The 21960-nt window shown below is 35.7% G+C and overlaps 2 protein-coding genes across 3 annotated transcripts; one reads left to right on the forward strand and one right to left on the reverse strand.

Annotated features, from left to right (window-relative positions):
* The first annotated feature begins 429 nt into the window (after nucleotides 1-429).
* Nucleotides 430-3242, forward strand: LOC120350694 (M-phase phosphoprotein 6-like). The gene is made up of 2 exons (XM_039425275.1): nucleotides 430-2185; nucleotides 2881-3242. The coding sequence occupies exons 1-2, from the start codon at nucleotides 2091-2093 to the stop codon at nucleotides 3182-3184; spliced, it is 399 nt and encodes a 132-aa protein (XP_039281209.1). The 5' UTR covers nucleotides 430-2090; the 3' UTR covers nucleotides 3185-3242.
* Nucleotides 3243-6285: 3043 nt separating this feature from the next.
* LOC120348837 (tRNA-dihydrouridine(20) synthase [NAD(P)+]-like) lies at nucleotides 6286-21515 on the reverse strand. 2 transcript variants are annotated; one of them, XM_039425278.1, is made up of 7 exons: nucleotides 20963-21515; nucleotides 16375-16513; nucleotides 15336-15668; nucleotides 12775-13062; nucleotides 11868-12173; nucleotides 10763-10867; nucleotides 6286-6474 (listed from the first exon to the last, which is right to left on the reverse strand). In XM_039425278.1, coding segments are annotated over exons 1-7 (1341 nt in total). In that variant the 5' UTR covers nucleotides 21132-21515; the 3' UTR covers nucleotides 6286-6473. The 2 variants fall into 2 exon arrangements, with proteins under 2 accessions (XP_039281212.1, XP_039281211.1); XM_039425277.1 differs by lacking the exon at nucleotides 6286-6474 and adding an exon at nucleotides 9275-9329 and having other exon boundaries at nucleotides 20963-21510.
* Between the last annotated feature and the right edge of the window lie 445 nt (nucleotides 21516-21960).

Below are 21960 nucleotides of genomic sequence, written 5' to 3' on the forward strand. Positions count from 1 at the left end.
AGGTGTTGTCATAATAGATAATAGGCTGCCCGCTATTAAAAGCAACACGGATTCATGGACTCGAACATGGGAATAGTTTGCATACAGTATTTTCTTATTTTATAACGTGAGATTGTAAATGTAGGCCTAGAATAAGTTACCACTTCCACTCATGTTATAGCATATTCATAAAGTTAAAGACCGTTAAAGTTAAAGCGGGTCATTCACTATCCTATAATTTGGTCCAAACTGTTTGGCCACCCCGTTGAATCTTTTACTACTCACGCTCTGGCTGATTAGTAAAAAATTCCTACTCACGTTCGAGAGTTTGCTAGCTTTTTTCGACAGCCGATATGCCTCCTTCGGAAATTCTCTACATTGGCCGTAAGCATGCAAAGTGAGTGGGGAAGAGGTGAATAGAGACATTCCCACATCTACTTTACCAGCCATTCCTTCGCTGTTTGAGGGGTTGAGGTTTATGTTAAATCTCGTGGCCTCTACCTCATAAATATTTATTCTTCATGTGGCCTCGTTGTTATTGTAAGGATAATGAATGTTGAATGAGGTAAAGTCTTCAGTCTCCACCACGTGCTAAAATTCTCTCATGTATGAAAGGAAGGAGAGCGGCAAATCCGTGGGTCCCGAGTCGCTTCAACAGGGGCTAGAATATTGTTAGATTTTTTAACAGCCATTTAATATTTATCAATTGATTGAATGACACTGTCAAGTGTTATTTCTTGAAAAAGTGTTTACTTACTATAACTATTCTTAGTGGTTACTTACTTAATTTCATAAGTAGTTACTTACTATATTCTGTCGTACGTTGATTTACTAGTGAAAATAGAAACTATTCAAAATGCCAAATCGTATCAGACTACCTCTTTAAATATGGTACGAACCGTTAATACCTTCTGCTTCATCTATCACCCACAATTGTAGGATCCGACGGCGTCTTCAAACCAAAACACGTAAATTAGCACACAACTATATATATATATATATTCAGATGGCAGCGATCCAGTGACCGCTTTTAGAAAAAAATCAACTTATCACTCGTAAATTTCTTTACACTGTAATATGCCCTGTCTCACACGTCACTTCATTTAATAATGCTTTGTACCAATAACGAATGGTTTTTTATGGTATTCAAAATTAAATTTACACATTGAAAGTCGTATTTCTTATAGAATAATGAATGGAAGATCAAAATTAGAATCACAACGGAGCAAATTGTGTGCCGGAAACGGTGAGAGCGTAATTTTAACCAATTAACCATCTCGTAAAAATTTTCCTGTTCAATTTGCAGTCGTTTTACGCAAATGGCGTTTTTATTTTATTGCGGATGATGCCCACATGAGCTTTCTGCTTGTGCGTTGGTAATGGGAAGTGTAAAGTAAATTTAAAGAGATAATAAAACGCCCATGACTATTCGATTGGATTTTAACTCGCAACCAGGTAGCACTAGCAAACTGAAGGGTGCTCCTCCTTAGTCGTCTTGAGTACTCCAATAATTTAGTTGTTCGTTCTTAATTTATTGTTACATATTTACAAATTATACGATGAAGGTCACGAGAAGGGATAGAATTCGTTATGAGGTGATTAGATGTACATTTTGGGTCGGACCATTGGGTAGGAAGATGCAGGAGGTCAGGTTAGGTGATTTGAACATGTGCAGAGACATGAGGAGGATTATGTAGGACGGAGGGTGCAAGAATTGAATCTGGGTGGGACGAGAGGGCGAGGAAGGCCAAGGATGAGATGGAGAGACTGAGTGGAGGCTGATTTGCGGGTTGCGGGAGAGGGTTTTGAGATGCGGAGAGGAGATGGACAGGAGATTGTGGAGGAGACGGCTGAAGGAGGGAATTAACGTTCCCATATGAGTGGGAAGAGGCTTAGCCACAGAAGGAGAAGGAGATCTACAAATCTATTCAATAAAAATATTCAAGCTAATACTTATCACAGCCCGTTCATTACAATCAAAATCTAATTCTATAGAAATAATGTACCAATAATTTATAATTTAATTAGTCAAACCATGCATCTTCAAGGTTCTGTAACTAATCTTAAATTTATTATCAAAATATCAGCGCAGTTTTTTCTTTTTTCAGTTTATGAAGAAAACTAAAGACAAAGTGGAAAAAGAACTCGAGAAAAAAGAAACAGAAGACTTGTTTTCATCCCAAATAACGGACGAAATGAAATTTGGGTGAGTTTATTATTGATTCGTTATAATAATTTGTTCATTATCATTTTGTCAACGGATACTTCCTTTTACTCGTTAATCAGGTTTCGTTTATGCTCTGCGGTTGCAATTTCATCTTATGAGCATGTTTATGAACTGCGGTCACCAGCTGTCAATGTTGCTAACATGTATAATTGCTGTAATGTAATTTCTGATTGCTAATAGACTCTAAAGCACTGGCATTCATCTCCACTTATTTATAAGAATAATGCGAGCAACAAATCGCAATGACACGCTCCACACTCCAATCATTATTTGACATCATGGTTGTCTCTTGTAACTCATAAAACTATTGATGTTCAATAGAGGCCTATTGTGATGATGTTCAATAGAGGCCTATTGTGACGATGTTGTGCTCTTTTGATTCATTTGATTCAATTAAAAATATTGATATCGATGTCATATTGTCATCAAGAATATTTGTATGTGAAGGTTTCTTTCGAAAGTCAAAGTTACTCAGCAGAGCAGCAGCAATCTATTTCCTTCTTTTCTTTGTTAGACGTTTTCCCAGATTATCTCTAACTTTCGAGACCTCCTGTTACAGGACGAGTGAATGAACATTCAGTACTCGTCCGTCTTAGGTATTCATTTTATTCTACAGTAACGTGAATTCAAATAGGTTACAACATGATTCATTCACAATTTCCGTTTTTTTACAGAAAGAATTTCATAATTGAACCTAGCATAGCTCGATGCAAAGAGCTGATCAATGGTAGGTTGTCATTCAACGGAATGAATCCAGAAATTGAACGCGAGATGTTCGCAGACAAAGAAGGAGCGACCACTAGCAGTGCGCCTCAAACAAAGTCTGCCGATGTATCCGATATGGAAATGGCCAAGTACCAAATGAGTATCACAAATACGGTCGCTAAGAAGTTTCAAAAGAAAAATGAAAGACATAGTAAGGTAAATGTCAGACCTAATAAAAAAGTAAAATTCTTAAAGCCAAATGACGATGATTAGACTAATATTTTAGATGTATGGATAAGTTTTTCATAAAATAAATCATTTATGAATTGTCTTTTTTAATTTAAACATTTCCTTATTTCAACCAATTATTATTGAATAATTTCGGTCATGATTAGTATTGGTCAAGAATGATTTATATTCTTAATAATCCCGTTTATACAGGGTTGGTGATACATTAACATGATTCTATGGATCATGGAATGATGGAAAAGGTACAGTATTTATTTTACAGGGATAATTTGACAGTAGGTTTCGAACCGGGATCCTATTCGAATTAAAAAAATACTTTTCTGTTGCTTAAAAATTATTTTGCTCATTCATTTTATCTTCATTTCTTTCAAATTTGAAGGTGATCAAGTGATACGTTTCTAAACAGAATTCCAAGGAAAAATGAATGGATAAATTCTCACATCGATATCTCAACCGCTTTTGAAGATAACAATAAATCATACAAAAATGAAATTAATGAATAAATTAAAAATCTGACAGATTAAACTGTAATGTTCAAAGTGTTGAAAATGTGAGTAGATGTAGTGTTCACTAGCACTTAAATAAAACTATTTGATTTAAACCATTTAAATGTGAATGTCTTTGAAATTGTTTGAGAAATTAGCGAGTTGCTCATAGTAGCAGGCTCCATGTATATGATAGGATTTTTGAAACTATAAAGCCTACAATAGAGTCATTTTTTTCAAAAATGAGTGAAATTTCAAAGAAAAATTAATTTTGATGAATTTCAGTTTTTAGTCCCGACTGTCATAATTTGAATGTAGGTTACGAGGGTCATTTTTTCAACCCCCCAATGGTCAAAAATAAACGTACGGCTGTGAATCTTGGATGTTAACAAAATAAGACAAAAACCATTTAGGCGTTTTTGAAAGGAAAATCCTAAGAAAGATTTATGGTCCAGTTAAAGAAGGAGAGGAGTGGAGAAAAACTAATTCAGAGCTCGAGGCATTGATAAAAGGCCGAAATATTGTAAAATTTATAAAGGCACAGCTGCTTAGATGGTTTGGACATATCTGTAGAATGAACGAAAACATAAGCCTAAAATAATATTCAAGGAGAGGCTATATTCAAGAAGAAAGATAGAAGAAAATTTAAATTGAAAAAAGGCCGAAGATAAGGTGGGAAGATGAAGTGAGAGACAATCTCCAAAAAATGGGATATAGAGGATGGAGACAATTAACAGAGGACCGAAAAACGTGGAGAGCTGTAGTGGAGGCGGCCAAAGCTCAAATTGAGCTGTAGAGCTAAAAAAATAATAATATTATCCATTTATTGATTAACGTATGTACATTATTTTATAAAAATTACATCAATAAACTTCATTGAAGTTGAAAATTCTCAGCAAAAAAAGAGACTATGGATGGAATTGAACCCCAACCTCATCAATCAATCTTCCATTTATCATCCCAGCACGCTCGCAACTGAGAACTTCTGATGATAAAATGTTTGATGGGGGTTATATCTTATGTAAGCATTCAAATGATTACCATTGTCAGTGTGGCCAACTTAATTTCGGTTTTCACGCACTGATCCTCTATATAATCTACTAACTATTTTGAGTTGTCATGTTGCAAATCTGGAGAAGGCCTACGCAAAGTAGTACTTTGTGCACTAGTGCGGGAATGTGATTCTTTGCGGGTTGTAATCAATACAGGAATGGTCACTTTTCAAGGTAACTGTAGAAAATAGCTATACATGTATTAAGAGCGTAATGCGCGACTTTATCGCTCGCGCAAAGCGGAGCATGATAATTTTGCAAGAGCGATAAAGAAGCATTACGCGCGAATTACATGCAATTTTTTTTCCACAACTGCCCAAACCTGTTAAATCACTTATATCTGGCGGTGTTAATAATAATTCGTCTTCACTGATATCCATCATGCTGCAGAGTGCAGAACCGGTACAATTACCGACTTTTTAGGTTAAGACCTACTTTTTGTGAGCTGCTTATCATCAGCTGATTAGCGAGCGTAAAGAAACTTTTCTGCGCATGCGCGAATGATTAGCGAGGGAAAAGTAGATTCTCCTCAGAAATAAGCTGTTTTACGAGGAGAATTGAGGAGTATGTAAATTCTTTTTTTACGCGCAGTTGTAGAAAAAATAAGTTTTATTGATTTTTTTTTATTAGTCCGTATTAAAATTAATCAATTTACCTTTGGAAATGCTGTACAGAACTCATCGTACACTCAGAATAATTATGTTCCCAATCGGTGAAAGAAGTTATAAGTTCCAATACTTCAATGCATTAAGATAAGATAATATTAAGTTTGTTTGGAATCTTAATGGTGAATTTGTACCACGTGATTGAGCTAGCCTATCAAAAGTGTGACAGTCAATGCAAAAATGTCTTGATGCATTAACTGTAGCATAAACTAGCCTGCCCTAAGGGACCACAGGAACACGTAATTGGGAATATCATGTACTAATTGTACCATTAGTCTGGGTTCGTGGCTGTAACAGCTGTAGTGTGAGGAGACTCTTTTCTAAAAAAAAAACAGTATCTTTTTTTCTGGCTGCCACATAAAATGCTGTTTTATGAATTTTGTAGACAAGTATATAAGCGAGCCCAAATTTTATAGAATGGCTATTGGCTAGTAGAGTCAAAGCCGCGCACACAGACTAATGACACAGAAATTCCGGATTTCCGTTTTTGTCCTTGTGTGCAGGTTGCAACTCACTTTTGGACGATATGAAAGTTTTTCACTATTATAATTTATATTACTATCTAACACAAAATTGCTAGTAAGCAATATTTTCCTAACATGAATTTCAAAAATTCTATTGCATGCTAAGAAAAATTTCATATGAAACCATCATTATTTGTTTTTGCGTTTTTAAGAATATTTTATACTCCCCTTATTCTAAGGTTACCTAACAAAACTGAACTTGTTGGAAACAAGGTGAAATTCAAAAGTAAAATGGGCTCGAAAGTGAAACTATGCTATGTTTACAACTAGTGTTTAATATGGTTCCAGTTGATGTGAACAACAGTAATAATATAATTGAAGTACATGTGAGTACCTCAGCATAATGTTCATAGGATGATTCTATTTTTGTCAGGAGAAGAATGAATGAAATGACAGTCGAATATTTACAAAATGTAATTTTTTTACTTTGAAAAAATGAATACATCATTCCAATGATAACAACGAAATTCTCATTTATAAGAGAGATTTCCAATATTTCTTTCAATATTATGATATAATATATACTTTGTTACTGATTGGTATTATCTGAAGATATTATCTTCTGCTTCTCATAAAAGGTATTCCATTCTGAAAATAAAATCGGTTCAAAAATCAATATACTATAGTATACATCAATAACAGGACATAATTTATAATATAACTTGCAGTATAATTCAATTAATGAAATTGCTGATCAGGGCGTGTCCAGACTTATGCGCCACGAAAACACGCATTTCACTTTTCATCAGCTGATTCTATGATTATTATAACTGTATCTTACTGGTTTTGTACAAATAATAAAAAAATACTATACAAATATAATAAGAATAGAATCAGCTGGTAAAAAGGGAAATGTGCGTGTTCGTGGCACATACTTCTGCAAGCACCTTTAGAAATGACTGACCAGACAGACCTTTCCATCAAAATCAGAGTTATTGGGAGAAATAAAATGTCGCAAATATGGCACATGACTATGCAATGAAAATAAGACGAGTAGAATAACTAATGACCCCCTGGATTGAAGAACTCACTCATGAACTGTTGTATTGTAATCTTTGGAACCCGCAACTTTTAATTATACAGAGTTAGTGAAAATTATGGAAAAAGCAAAATATTTCTTTTACAAGAATAATTTGACAGTAGGTTTCATTGGGGATCATATTTGAATTGAAAAATTACTCTTCAAAAATTATTCTTGTCCCTGTCAACATCTTTGTCCCTCATATGAATCGAAATTCATGGCGGACAAGAGTTTTGAAGCGACAGAAAAGTAGTTTTTTCAATTCGAATAGGATCCCCATAAAACCTACTGTCAAATTATCCTCGCGAAAGAAATATTTTGCTGTTTCCATAACTCTCACTAATCCTGTATAATTACAAGTTGCGGATTTCAATGATCAATACAACAGTTCATGAGCGAGTTCGCCAACCCAGGGGGTCACTAGCATATTAACCAGCTGAAATTATGTGACAGCGCATGAAGGACTGTCTGTGTGATAGCTCCCAAATAGCCTCAGCTAATGTTATAAATGAATGAATGGAAAAACTGTAGTATTTGCATGCAATGAATTCTCCAGCTGTCTAAATGATACATCACAATTTTTTTTCTTTTGCACCTCAATGTTATTTATTACCTATATCCTGAAAAAAGACGAAGGAGTCGGTAAATTTTGTTGTCCAACGAACTTAATCTGTAATAAGGGTTGAAGAATATGTGTTCAAAATTTGAAAGCTGATTGATCAAATCTTTGAAAATTAATTATCGAACATACACACAGATGGACAACGATTTTGGCCTTGAATTAGAAGTAAGAACTCGCTAACGCTCGTTTAAATATATGAGAAGGCAAATGATAAACAAGACAGACAAATTCAATACAGAAAAATGAGCAAGTGGAATTTTTTTCATTTTGAATAAAAGTTTATACTTCTACCCCGGAAGGTTTTCCCGTACCCATACTTTTCCTGCCTCTTACAATCCTAATCGATCTATAATGTGCGTTTTGTGAGTAAGGATTTATAACCCAAAACGAAGTAGTGTTACTTTGTGGTGATAACGCTTGTGATTTCCCCCACCACAATACCCACTTCACTAAAAGCCAATTCTTGTAATGTCAGTACCTTTACAGTCGGGTAGCCGTCTAGTTGTCACCCCGACTACTTGACACCTGGTCATTTTGGCCATAGGCGACTACTTGTACCCTCGTAAAAATATGCCATTGCCGTCAAGTTGTCCCCCCGACTACTTGACACCTACTGGACCAAATGTGCCAACTAGTCATGACCGTAAACGACAACTTGACACCTCGCACCCTCGCGTCAGGGTGTCCCCTCGACTAGTTGACACCTCCTTGGAAAGGAGACACCGGGTTGTCACCCCGACTACTTGTCACCTACAGAGCACCAGTTGGCACGACTTTCACCCCCGCGGCGTAGAGAGGAGAGATCAAGCAATTTCTATTAGTGGTTATGATGTAGAATTGAATTCCAAGCACTTTTGGTTCAGTAAAATTTTCCCGTCAAACGCACGGTTCGGGAGATATTCGCTATCTTTGCTATTTTTAGAATAAATTTTTTCGAGTTGGTTGAAAACAGATAAAAATGAATAATAAGCCCTTTTGATGACTGAACCAGATGTAGAACACAATTCTAAACACATTTTGTTCAGTTATATTTTCCCGTCAGACGCAGCGTTTACGAGTAAATTAAGCCTAATGCTAGAACAGTCAAATTTTCATTCATCAATGAATGATATGGCAGATCAAGCTATCAGTCTGGTTATCAACTGAGGTAATACATGAAGTCTAGTAATTAATATGAGGAAAAATAATGATTTATACACACTTGCGCTCAGATTGCAATCAGACCATAAGAAGGCCAATGAGAATCTTCAAGTTGTGTCTGTGTGTCTTCTACACTCAAAGACACTGTTCAAACAAATTTTATGAGTATGATTATTAAGAAGATTAGCGTTTAAAGATGTTTCATATAAAAATGAAACCGGTTTAAAGTTTATTGATTACTCAAGATTACAAATAGGGATGTCAATCCCGGGACTGATTTCCAATCCCGGTATTTCGGGATTATCCAATATCAATCCCCGGAATTGGCAAAAATCATTTACATGCATTTTTGCAATTGTTCTTCCTCAATTACATGTTCAGTAACAGTGTGTGGAGATGAAAAAGGAGAGGGAGAGGATATTATTAAAATGAAAAAATACTTAGAAATAATATTAAAATTAAACATTCTATCTCTATAAATGTTTTCAAGATTAGGAGTAACTTTTTATTTGATGTCCTACCTTAAATTTGCTGTATCCTAGATGATAGTGAGAACTGAGGAAAGCAAGATGACTCATCAGAGTCTTTTTTTATGTAGAAAAAAGCATTTCTATCCTACATCAGGACGGGATAGAGTTCACACTTTTACCACTCCAAATACTGTAGAGTGAATTAATATAACTTGAATTAATAATATAATTAATTAAATAGAATACTTTTTGTAAGACCGTAACGCCATACCGACCGAACAAAGCGAAAGCTGAACCACTACACTACTAAATTAAATTTCGTAGTCAACTATATTTACTTCAACTAGATATTCTACTTATGATAGAGAAAGAGAAGAGAGGAGGAATAATTAGACAGAGAGTGAATAGTTAGTGCTTGTTTATTTCTGATTTTTGAAGTCTTTTCAAAGTTCTAAGTGCATTTCAAGGAAATGCAATCAGCACTATTGCAAATATCTAGACTGGTAATTGTGGTGCGTTGTAAAGAGAAACAAGTGTAGAGACATAGCAACCGATCAACTGCCATTCTTTGAATAATATGAACCGATAATGCGAATTCTATTTAGCCAGTACAGAGTACAGTATACAGTATTATATATATGCAACTGTAGGCTGTGCCTGTAGAATGAATTAGTCAAACACTCAGAACACAATTATACTAAATGAACTCTATATTAAATGAAAAACAAATAACTCTAACAAACAACTCTAAACAAACAACTCTATATTAAATGTAAATAAACTCTATATTGAATTTGTTTTTGGAAAAATATGATTCACAATTTCAGGTTTTCTAATCCCAGAAATCCCGGGATTGACGCTGAAAAATCCCGGGATTGTTAGGTATCAAAAATGGACCGGGATCCCGAATCCCGGGATTGACATCCCTAATTACAAATAACTTGTCACTAATGCTGGACAAATATTTTGAGGCTCTTTCAACATCCAGTCTGTTTCTATACTTATTCTTGTACTTATACTTGATTGCACCACGGTTGCATAACCATGAAAAGCCAGCCGGAATGGTGATTTATTGTGGAGTGGAATCGAGGGGATAGGTTGTCGTGACCGTGGACGACTACTTGTACCCTTGTAAAATATACCATTGCCGTCAAGTTGTCACCCCGACTACTTGACACCTACTGGACCGGAGGTGTCAACTAGTCCCGACCGTAAACGACAACTTGACACCTCGCACCCTCACGACAGGGTGTCCCCACGACTAGTTATCACCTCCTCAGAAAGGATACAACTAGACGGGTATGGCTCACGTCTACTTGTCCCCTAAAAACCGGTTTTAAAAGGGGACAAGTAGTCGGGGTGGCACCTAGTCGCGTACCCTTACAGTCAGTAGCAAAATATACATTCCACATTTCCACACAAAACTGTCTGCAAGACAAAAATCTGTTTTTCAGTGTTGATGTAGAATAATGAAAATTGAAAATAGAAGAATAATGAATAGAACGTTAACGAATTTTTATCACTAAACGTTGACATTAAAATGTAAACATACCTTAATCTTGAAAACAAAATTATAATCTGCCATTACCAAACAAACTATTCATAAATAGAAAGGATATTTACCATCTTAGTGCTCCTTTACGCCTCAAAGGTTCAGCATCAATGACATTAAGAGAGCACAAAGCAACTAGAGCTGCCGCTTGTTCAGACCATCTTTTATTCTTTTCCCTGAAAAAGTAAAATAAATTGTCAGTTTATTGTGAGGGGATAAATACTCGTTGAAGAGAATAAATATATTCATGAATTTTGAACTTGACCTTACTTAGGACAAATTATTCGACTGAGGTAATGAAAATGATGCCCATTTTCTCTTTTCTTCAATTTAAATGCTTGATTAGATAAATGAGCCATAACTAATACAAAGCGATCTTATACAATTCAAATGTCGTTAATACTGTACTTTAATTTGCAATTCAAACAAGACGATTGATTATTCGGAATAATAAAATTTGAAGATTGAATCACAACAAAACACATTTTGAACTTACTATTAATGAGAAGATTAACAATAATCTTTGTAAGATTCCAATAGCTGAGAATGCTTGGTAAAAGTTGTAGCAATAAATTGTAACAAACCAGTTTGACCAAATTTACATTCAATTTTTTCATTTCCCATTTCATTATTGTAGGAAATATTTCATTTTGCAATTTATTATTTCAGTGTGGTTCGAACTTCTAATGTGGTAATTGCCGTAACATACATAATTTTATTGTCATGAGTTTAAAATATTAATCAAAATAACAAATTTGACAAAAATAAACAGTTAGATTCTGAAATGAACTCAAATGAATAAGTTGTTTTTGAAAATGTGTAAGTTGTTAAAAGAAATAAACAGAATTTTATTGAAAATCGTATTCTAGGATAACTTCAAACGTTGAAATATCGTAAATAGGAAAATTAATATATTATACTACACTTGAAAAAGGTTAACAAGTATTAGTTGACGACTATTTTATAGTTGGAGTTATGAATTTATTCAATTCTAGATAGCGATGTAAGATTTAAATTAATATTTTGTTTTAAACTACTGGAAGATGTTATTTTTGCTTATTACAAGGTACGAATGAGTGGCGCATAAGTGCCATAAAATGAATGCTTTACAGAGAATCGGATGGGAAAAAATATTTCAATTGTTAGTTGTAGTTCAAAGTGAGTAATTATAGTTACCAGAAGGACGAGGAATATTTAGAGTTGTTGACTGTGACTATGGATCTGAACCGTTTATCGTACTGTTCAGTTTCGTAACTAGGGGTTCGCTGGAATTTTCTCCGCGCCCAGGTGAGCAATTGCGTTTTGGGCAGGTCATTTGTCTGAAACAAGTGCCTGAGGAATGCACATTTCATTTCCACTACACCTTCCTCTGCCAAATTTCGTTTTACACCTTCGGGCATTGCTTCACGTCTACACAGAACTCCACGATTGCGATGCTCGCTTTGTTTCATCTTGCAGTATTCTCCTAGCTCCCACAGCGAACTGAAACCAATGGAAGAAATTATTACTATACTATTGTATAAATTGTTTAAATTTGGATTTTTTTTAAATAATTATTATAACTAGTATTTTAAACAGAAATTTACAGATGAATTTATTTATTTATAATTTATCGAATTTGGTAAGGATTTCTGTTTGTTATAGCGCTCTATCTCTCAACTACATCGAACAAAGTTTTTAAATAAATATTTCTAGTATAAAATAGAATAAAGTAACTGAATTCTGCAAAAAATTGAGCTATGGTTGATTTGAATAATCTATAAATTTGAACCCTCACATTGTTCATTGTACAACGTAAGTAGCACTGATACTATTTGACTTACTAAATTCGATAATTTACATTTTTTAAATTAAAAATCTAGTGATTTGTAATCTAATCTAATTAGTGATTTGTAATCACAGTATGTTTAGTTTATGTAGGAAGTCATGATGATCGCCTATCTTCGCTAGAAGAAAAATGTTCTTTTCTGTAATTGAAATTTTTAAAAAGGAAAACTAGATGTCAAGATGGAAAACTAATGTCAAGGGATTGAATGATAGTAAACAATCTCTAAGCTGGAAATATTAAAAGTAGTTGCATTACCATATGTCTTCCAAAGTATGAGACTCAAGGAAAGCTAATCCCTTTGGAGAGTGCTGAAATTCTCTCAACATGTTCTGTACGCAGTATTTGCAATTTGATGTCGGATTATCGTAGTCGACACAGTACTTCAGGTATGCAGTTATAACTTCATCAATTGGTAACTTTCCACTCTTCCTAAATATTGAGCAATTCCATTGAGCTGCCCTGGCGATCATTACGCTACTACTGCCAGTTTGCTGCTGGAACGAATCTAGATCTTCGTATGAGTCTATCACCAGGGATCCACCACTAGAAATAAAATATAAATTACGAGATTATGTTAAAGTTAGGCAATCACATCAAACATTTATTTCAACAAAGGTTCAAATATTATGAAATCAATCAAAAGCAAGAAATTTATTTTGAATATTACAACAATATTACATTACATATTACAATTGAATATTACAACAATAACGTGCTATAAATTTTCGGCTCTAAATTTATTGTCTAAATTCAATATTTTCTAAATTTGGCTTAGTGGTTTTGTGTTTTGTTTCGGTTTTGTATATCTTTGGACTTTTTAACATCAAAATGAACTTTATTCCGAAGTGAAAAGTTAAAATTTAAAGTATTGTGCTCACTATAACCTTAGTGTCCGGTTTCCCATCAGGGAACTTTGGACTATATACGGCGAGGTGGAACTACCCGTGGGTCTCCCCACCATTCAAAGCCATACGCTAATAATAATAATAATAATATAATAATAATAAAAATTACAACAATTATATAATTTTTGTTTGCTACATTTTTTCGAATGTATTTATGTTGAATGATATTTGAGAATAACTCATGACCTAGTTTTGAACTGTTGGTATAAATGAATAGTATCTAGTATAAATATTATGTATAATATTCATACTATTATAAAATAATATAATATTAATAATAGGCATATTCATTAATTATGTATAATATTTATTAATAAATAGTATGAATAAATTGGAGGTGGATCAGATATGAGCAAAAGTTTGAAGTTCAACATCAAGTTTAGAAACGATTGCTTTATCTTTTCGAATAATTAAATAAAGCATTTTTTCATTTGATAAATCATTGGCATTGTTTTTGAACAATACAATGACACTACAATGGATGACAAAAGAGTAAGACATAATAAAAGAGTGAACTCGTCATCCACTATATGATTACGTCCAGCTGTGGACCTGTGCGTTGGTCAAATATAGTTTTACTACCAATGCTCCGCAAGGGTCTACTTTAAAACTTGACAAACTGAAATCTTGAAGAATTGAAAATACGCCTATAAAAATCCTTGATGGATTAGGAATCTATATGCAAAATTTCATGTTAATCAATTCAGTAGTTCAGACGTGATGATGCGTCATTCGTGAATTTCCTACTGTATAAGTCAATGTATAAGCCTATTGTATTCCACAGCCAATTGTTCTCTTTATTGTACTATAGATGATTAGAACAACAACACTTTTGCTCAATCAAAAGAGAAAAACAGTTCAAATAGATTGAAGAAATAAGTTAATGAGTATGAACTTGTGCCATGTGAAGAAATAAGAGCTGGACATAATTATTATTATCAAACGAAAATCTAAATTAAATGCTATAATTCACCCCGAAGACTTCTGTTACTGCAAATATTGACAGGGTAAACAGCTAGATGGAAATTCGATGAGCGCTACTATACAAAAATTATTTTTAAGCCCGGGAATCGAACCCAGTATCTCCTAATTTCCGGTCAGGAATGCTTACACTTACACCAAACTGACAATCTCTGGATTGCAGCGCTATTTGTCCCGGGCTGGCAAATAATTCTTGAATAGTAGCGCTCATCGAATTTCCATCTGGCTGTTTACCCTGTTGTCAATATTTTCAGTAGCAGAAGTCTTCGGGGTGAATTACAGCATTTGATTTGGATTTTCATTTAATAATAATAATTAATTCAATAGCATTTGAATAATTGCAATATATCAGTAATTTTCATCTGTATGCTGGACATAATGTGGATTATACAGTGTGGAGGTCTCTGAATAGGACGAGAACCGGAGTGCCCAGATGCAGGACCAAAATGCTGAAATAGAGCATACTCTACCTTGACATCCTGATAGGGATATTCTGGAGAAATTCAGGTTCCAAAACAAGTTGGTTTGTGGGATGCTTCCCAGCAACATGTAGCCTTGATAACTTGATATCAGCTAACCACAAGCTACTTCTAGTATCAAGAATATATTATGTATTAAAATTGGATACACTTCTAGTAAGACTTGGACACGGAAACGAACTAACAACAATAATCTCATCTGCCAAAAAAATATCACATAAATAATCCGTATTTTCTTCGTAAACTTTGTTTTTCCTGGATGATTTCCAAATAAAATGTTATTTTTGCATAGGTGATTTTTCAGTAGTATTTAAATGAAGACTATCAACACATCATTCTACTGTAACATCCACAATAATTACAAAGCTCATGAAAAAAATGCTCGAGGAGCAAATCTATACTGTCTCAAAAAATTAACATGTTAAAAAAATTAAGTTCTGAAAGAACTCACTTGGCAATGACTGGTATTGTTAGACACTTGGCCATAATCCTTATGAAATCATTATGGTTCTCACACTGAGGCCGCTCTTCCTTTCTCCGGCCATGAATGGCAATGGCGTCGATTCCACAGTCGGCCATTCGCTGACAAAACTGAAGGGTGCTGTCGACGTCTGGGAATATCCTCACCTTACATGTAACCGTGCATGGCAAGTTTTCGACCAGTGTTCGCATTATATCTTCGGCTACATCTGGCTTACATAAGAGAGCAGAGCCCATGCCACCCTTCACAGAGAACTCCTTCGGGCAGCCCATGTTCACATCAATTCCAGCCACATCATCCAGTCTGGAAAACGAAGCAATCTATTGAACTTGCAAAAACACCAACATAAGTGGAAAATTATATTTAAAAAATCATTAAAATTTACAGATTATATTTTTTGTTAGATGTACCTATATTTTTGAATGTATTAATTGAAAATTGAATTTCCATCGCAGTTCCTTCAAATACATTGGATGAAAGAATAATTTGAAAGAATAAAAACAATTACTTTAGCCTATTAACATTAATAACACAGACTAATTTATACATTTCAGGCCAGCTTCAACTCAATATTTTCGGGTTGTAAGTTGTGATCAATATTTTAGTTGATATTATTTTCTTGTTTACCTATAAAAAAATCGAATTATTATCCTACAAAACACTAGTAAATTCGCCAAACTCAATAATGATGAGATTCCAGTGAGGGTTTAGGGAAATTTCAAGTAAACTATATTTTTAGTGATCTGTAGAGCCTTTGCTAATAGACTTATGCTAATTGCCTTATGCTAGGCCCTATTTACTTACTAAAAATAATCTGAAATAGGCCCTATGAGTTGACCATAGAAATTAGTCATGAATGAAAATAAAATATCTTTTCATACATGACCTCAAGCAACATAAGTATATAAAGCAATGTAAGTTGAATATGATGACAAGCAATAGACCATTGACAGAACAGACTCAACAAATTTACAAAAATTAAATTATTCTACTGTAAAAAAAAAATTACACTAGCTTGGCTGCAGCTAACGCCCGTTGTGCATCGGCTGTTCCCAACTGTAGAACAACTTTGTCTTTTTCCAGCTCACAGGTTCTGAATATAAGTGAGCCATCGGATTTATCGATGAAGTCAACAGTTCCAAGCAGATCTGAAAACACAAGTATTCAACGTTTGAAAAATTAAGTAACTTTTCATAAAATCAGTAGATTTTTAAGGAATGCCATTTATGAAGCTTATATTTCAAGTAGATTAAATACATGTCAACGGTTGATAAAAATTTTGCAGTGATTTTTGTATCTAGAGCTGCGTACAGACCTGGGCGCCTCGAATTTCACGGACGTTTCCCAAACAAGAATTAGCCAAGTCTGTATGTATATACATGCCATGTTGGCGTATCGATAGGAAGCTATCAGGAGAAGGATGTAGCTTTCTCGAATCAGCCAATGGCCGTTTTCATACTTGCCAATTCCGAGAAGGCAAGGCACAATAGGGCAGGAAGCTATGCGATTGGCTGATTGTTAATACGTCAACCTAATCAGCTAGTCGGAGAGCTTCCGGAATCGATGTGTGAAAACAGTCATTCAGGGAGATTCCTATCCTGTCGTGCCGACTCGATTGAAAACGTTTTGTGTAGATTTGGCTCTAAGGATCGTTGAAATTGGCGATCGAGACGAGCAGCTGAGATAACAAGAGTTTTGATTGTGGGCGTGTTTGAACGCTTCTCAGTAGATTTAACTCAATAGCGAATATTGCAACTCAATTACAGAGTAGATGAAAAAACAGGGATCCGCACGCATTTTTTGCTAGTTTGGATGGGTGGTTTGTCAGTGCTGGCCTTTGTTGGCCTACGCTAAGATTGCCTGCGATCGGCAAAAAATTGAGCGATGGCAAGCGCTGACAAACCACCCACATACACTGGCGCTATAGTGAGGTCCACGTTATAATGGCAGTGGATAAAGATAGAAAAATAGCGATGCTGATTCTCTGAATTAATTAATTATATTTCTATACTGTCAAAAACATAATTGGCTTCGTTGTGGACCTAGAAATGGAGATTGTGATGGCAGTGGTTGAATGTGACGTTAATATTTGCTCTAAGTGTACCGAAATTGTTAAATATGATGATTTAGGTGTAAAATGTGATGGAATATGTGACAAGTGGTTCCATGCGAGTTGTGTGGGTCTGTCTAAAAAGAAATACAACAGTATTTTAATTCTTGGTGATAGTGTACATTGGTACTGTGACGAATGCCAAGTTGAGGTTATCTCTATGCTTCAGTGTCTGGCTAATGTTGCGACTCCTTCAAATTTAAATTGTAAGGAAGATCGAAGTAAATCTACTTCAATTATTGACAAAATCAAAAATCTGAGTGAAAACATTCTGAAACTTTCCAAAAGAGTTGAGGTGATAGAAAGTTCACATAGTGTGACTACTGTAGGTAATCGTGTTGTGAACTGTCTTGCTGACATTGTTTCAAAGGATAATATTTCGGTGAATGTTTCATTGGATTCAACTGACTGTGATAAGCCCAGCTGTCCTATTAATCCTGTTGTGAACCTAACAAGTGGGAAGATGACTTCATATAGTTCTGCTGTAGCAAAAAAGCCAAAGCATATTATTGGTTCTAAAAAGAGTTCTCCTCCAGTGCCTACTGCAGGTAGTGTGCAACCCCTGAAGACCGTGGACAAGAAAAGTTCTATTTTTATATCAAGGCTTCAACCTGAGGTGGGAGTTTCGGATATTGAAACATATTTGACTCAGTCTGGTATAGCCAGCTCCGAATTTGACTGTTACAAACTGAAATCAAGGTACGATACATACTCTTCTTTCAAGCTTGCTATTTCTGAAAAGTTCTATAACCTTGTCTTGAGTGCTGATTTTTGGACAGAGGGTACTTTAGTTAAAAAATTTACTCCAACCAGTGTAAAAAACAAAAATCAACCAAAAGTTTTTTTAGGCAAACCAAAGCAGGCTGCTTGCCAGAAAGACTGATGGATTCAAGTCTACAATTACTTTTCTGTAATATACAGTGTTGAGTAATAAAGTCTATCAAGTTGAAGCAATTGATCAATTTGATGAATATGATATTTTATGCTTCTCTGAGCACTGGCTGAGGGGGTGTGATTTGCAGCATATTAAAATAAAAGGCCTTGAACTGATGTCTGATTTCTCACGTAGAGTGCTTCACAATGGTGGAGTAGCAATTTTTGCTGCTAAGAGTGTAAAAGCATGCTCAGTAGATTTAGATCGCTTCTGCATATAGGGTAAGCATGAATTTGCATGCATAGCATTACTAAATGATAAACTGTGTATTGTGGTAGTATATCGGCCACCATCTGGAAATATTGACAGCTTTTCTAATGTATTGGAGTCTTTGATTGAGCATCTTGAACATCGTTTTCCTGGCTTTGACATTGTGATGGGAGGTGATTTTAACATCAATGTGCTTGTTGAGGACAAAAAAACAACTGATTTTAAAAACTTGTTGAGATCAAGGAACTTATACTTGACAATACATCAGCCTACTAGGCTGGCTGCTTGCCTAGATAATGTTGCCACTAACCTGAAAGTGGATGTGAATATTTGGTGTGAGGTTATGCACTATGCTCTTGGTGATCATGATGCGATAAGGTGTAGGGTGGTACCCTCCTCAACTTCTCATCTCCGACCAGGAGACAACCTGCCACTCCAACCAATGGTGACTAGAATTATCTCTAGGAGTTCTTTTGAGCGGTTCTGCTGTTTGATTGGTCATGTGGATTGGTTTCTACTGCTTCAGCACTCTCTGGATGCTCAGCCCACTTTTACAGCATTCTTCAATCGGCTGTTGGGTGAGTTCAACTCAGCCTTCCCACTCAGAGTGCTGGAGCAAGCTGGGAGAGGACGAACATCTCCTTGGATAAGCCAAGATCTTATTAATCTGAGAGACTTGGTCCTGATGGCCTATGAAAGGTTTCGACAGGAGGGCTCAGGTGAATCGAAGTCTATGTATCAAAGACTGAAGGTCAGATACCATCGTGAAACCAGGCAGGCTAGGCTCTCCTACAATGCAGACATTATCAATGGGGCCTCAAATAAGTGTCTGGCAGCCTGGAATGTGATCCGAAGGGAGACAAAAGCATCTGCCCCAGCAAGTGTCCCGCTGTCTTCGGAGGAGCTGAACGACCACTGGATTGACTCTATCCAGCACATCAGGGAGAGGATTGCTGCTTCTCCAGAGGCATCAGCATCACCAACACAACTGCTGACAGAATCCAGGCAACCACCAGCGGCTACCCTGACTTGGCGCGGTGTCACACCAGAGGACATCTTGAGGATCACATCCAGTATGAAGAGCTCTACTAGTAAAGACTTTTATTATATGTCTAGTGGGTTTATAAAAAGTATTATTAAGCTGATTGTCGTTCCCCTGACATACTGTATAAACCTATGTTTAGCTCAGTCTGTTTTCCTAGCCAGCTTAAATTGGCAAAAACGATTCCAGTTTTTAAAAAAGGTGATACCCTAGACCATGACATCTTAATGTCTAAGCTCTCTGCCTATGGCATAGTTGGCAGTCCTCTGGTGCTTCTCCGCTCCTACCTGGAGGGTCGTCAGCAGGCTGTCTCTGCAAATGGTATAAGGTCGCGGGTGAGATTGGTGACCTGTGGGGTGCCCCAGGGCTCTGTGCTGGGGCCCTTATTGTTCCTGATCATGATAAACGATGTCGCTCTCTCCAGAAACAGGACAGTGGTATGCTATGCTGATGATACCTCATTATTGGACATCAATGGGGACTTGGCTGACCTGCATGAACTGATGCAGGCTTCAGAGGGGACCGTGGCTGACCGAGCAAATAGATTTTTGCTTAACAGCGAGAAGACTCAGTCCATTGTGTTCAGCCTCAAGAATGGTGATCAGTTCAACTTCCCCTCGGTGAAGCTCTTGGGCTTTACAATGGATCGTAAGCTTGCTTGGGGAGATCACATTCAGGGTGTCTGTTGCAGGCTCAATAGAGTGCTGTTCCTGCTGAGGAGTCTGAGAGGTTGCATCCCGCCAGAGGTTTGCCTGAGGTGGTCTTGAGGAGGAGATTGAGGACGTTCCTGCATGAAAATCCCTTTTACTCTTTAAGGGAATTTTTTGAATGTGACACGGCAACTGTAAGTAGCTACTTCTTGTAATAGCGCATTTGCCTGCTGCTTGGTTGTATTTTTCTGTGTTTCTTTTTACTTTCTGTAACATTTTGACTGTCCATCTAAGGACTTGTTTTTATTATTATCTTGACGTGTTCCCTTATGGACATGCCCTGGTGGCATGTCTGTGCTATGAACAAAAACCATTATTATTATTATTATTACCACCGGCTTTGTCGAATGACAGACAAGGATAGCAAAACCACAGTTGATCAAATAGGCTACTGTCATTATAACGTGGACCTCACTATAGTCACCATTGTGCCAACATGTAGTTGCGGCATTAGATTTTAAACATAATGTGTTTTGATATTTTGATGTGGGCCTATTCTATCAATAATTTCAATATCGGTAATACGTAGAACATAATTATACGGAATTGTACCAGATTTATTAAATTTATTACAGTAAAATGTTTACTTACCATTTACAACTCTCTCAGATCTGATTAATCGATAGTCAATAATTTCTTCAGTATAAACAATATCACAGCCATAATCCAAACATAAAAGTCTCATAGGTAGAGTTCCAATCCTTACCATTGGAGCAAGAATTTTTTTATTGTTAAAAGTAAGTTTTTTTCTGCAACTCATTTTGATACCGGTATCAGAGCTCAAATATTTTTCAATAAAAGAGTTAAACTGAATCAGAGTAGCAAAACATGTTTCATTATTTTTCTTTAAATGAGAAAATTATGAAATAATAATAACCATGCCACTATGCCAGAGTTGTTGACAACTGACAGCATGAACATTGAACGAAAAAATGTATTATTGTATTTCGTGGATCTCAATTTCCTAAATAACACTGAAAAACTAATAGTAAATTGAACCTAAAGAAAGCCAATTATAAACCAGTTTAATTCATTGTCTATCGCTAATTATTTTTACATTATAAAAAATAAGATAATCTTTAGAATACTTTTAACCTTAAAATTTACTGAAGTCGACTGCCAGACCACAGAATAGATACAGAATGGAAACTTGTAATCAAACGCCTATAACCAATGCCTTTTAAATGACGCCAATACTAAACACGTCACGTGACCTTGGGAAGTTCCAATCCTGGTCTTCTAAGGGTCTGAATTGGTCTTCCAATCTCTGGTCTTCGCCTGAATTGGGAATATCTGGAACTCAAAATATCTTGCAGCTGGCCGGAATTGGAAATATATGGAACTCCGAATATGTTGACAGGCGGAACTCCGAATATCGTGCAGGCCGGCGGAACTCAAAATATCTTGTCAGCTGGTGGAATTGAAAGTATGTGGAATTGGAAATATATCGAACTCACAGTATCGATCGTTATTAGCGAGACTGTGTAAATGTGTGATGAAACAAATTTATCGCAAAACAAATATGAAGGGTTCTATAGTGAGGTCCACGTTATAATGACTATTAGATCAACTTTGGTTTTGCTATCCTT

The sequence above is a fragment of the Nilaparvata lugens genome, chromosome 3 (assembly GCF_014356525.2).
Source record: "Nilaparvata lugens isolate BPH chromosome 3, ASM1435652v1, whole genome shotgun sequence".
Taxonomy (NCBI): Eukaryota; Metazoa; Arthropoda; class Insecta; order Hemiptera; family Delphacidae; genus Nilaparvata; species Nilaparvata lugens.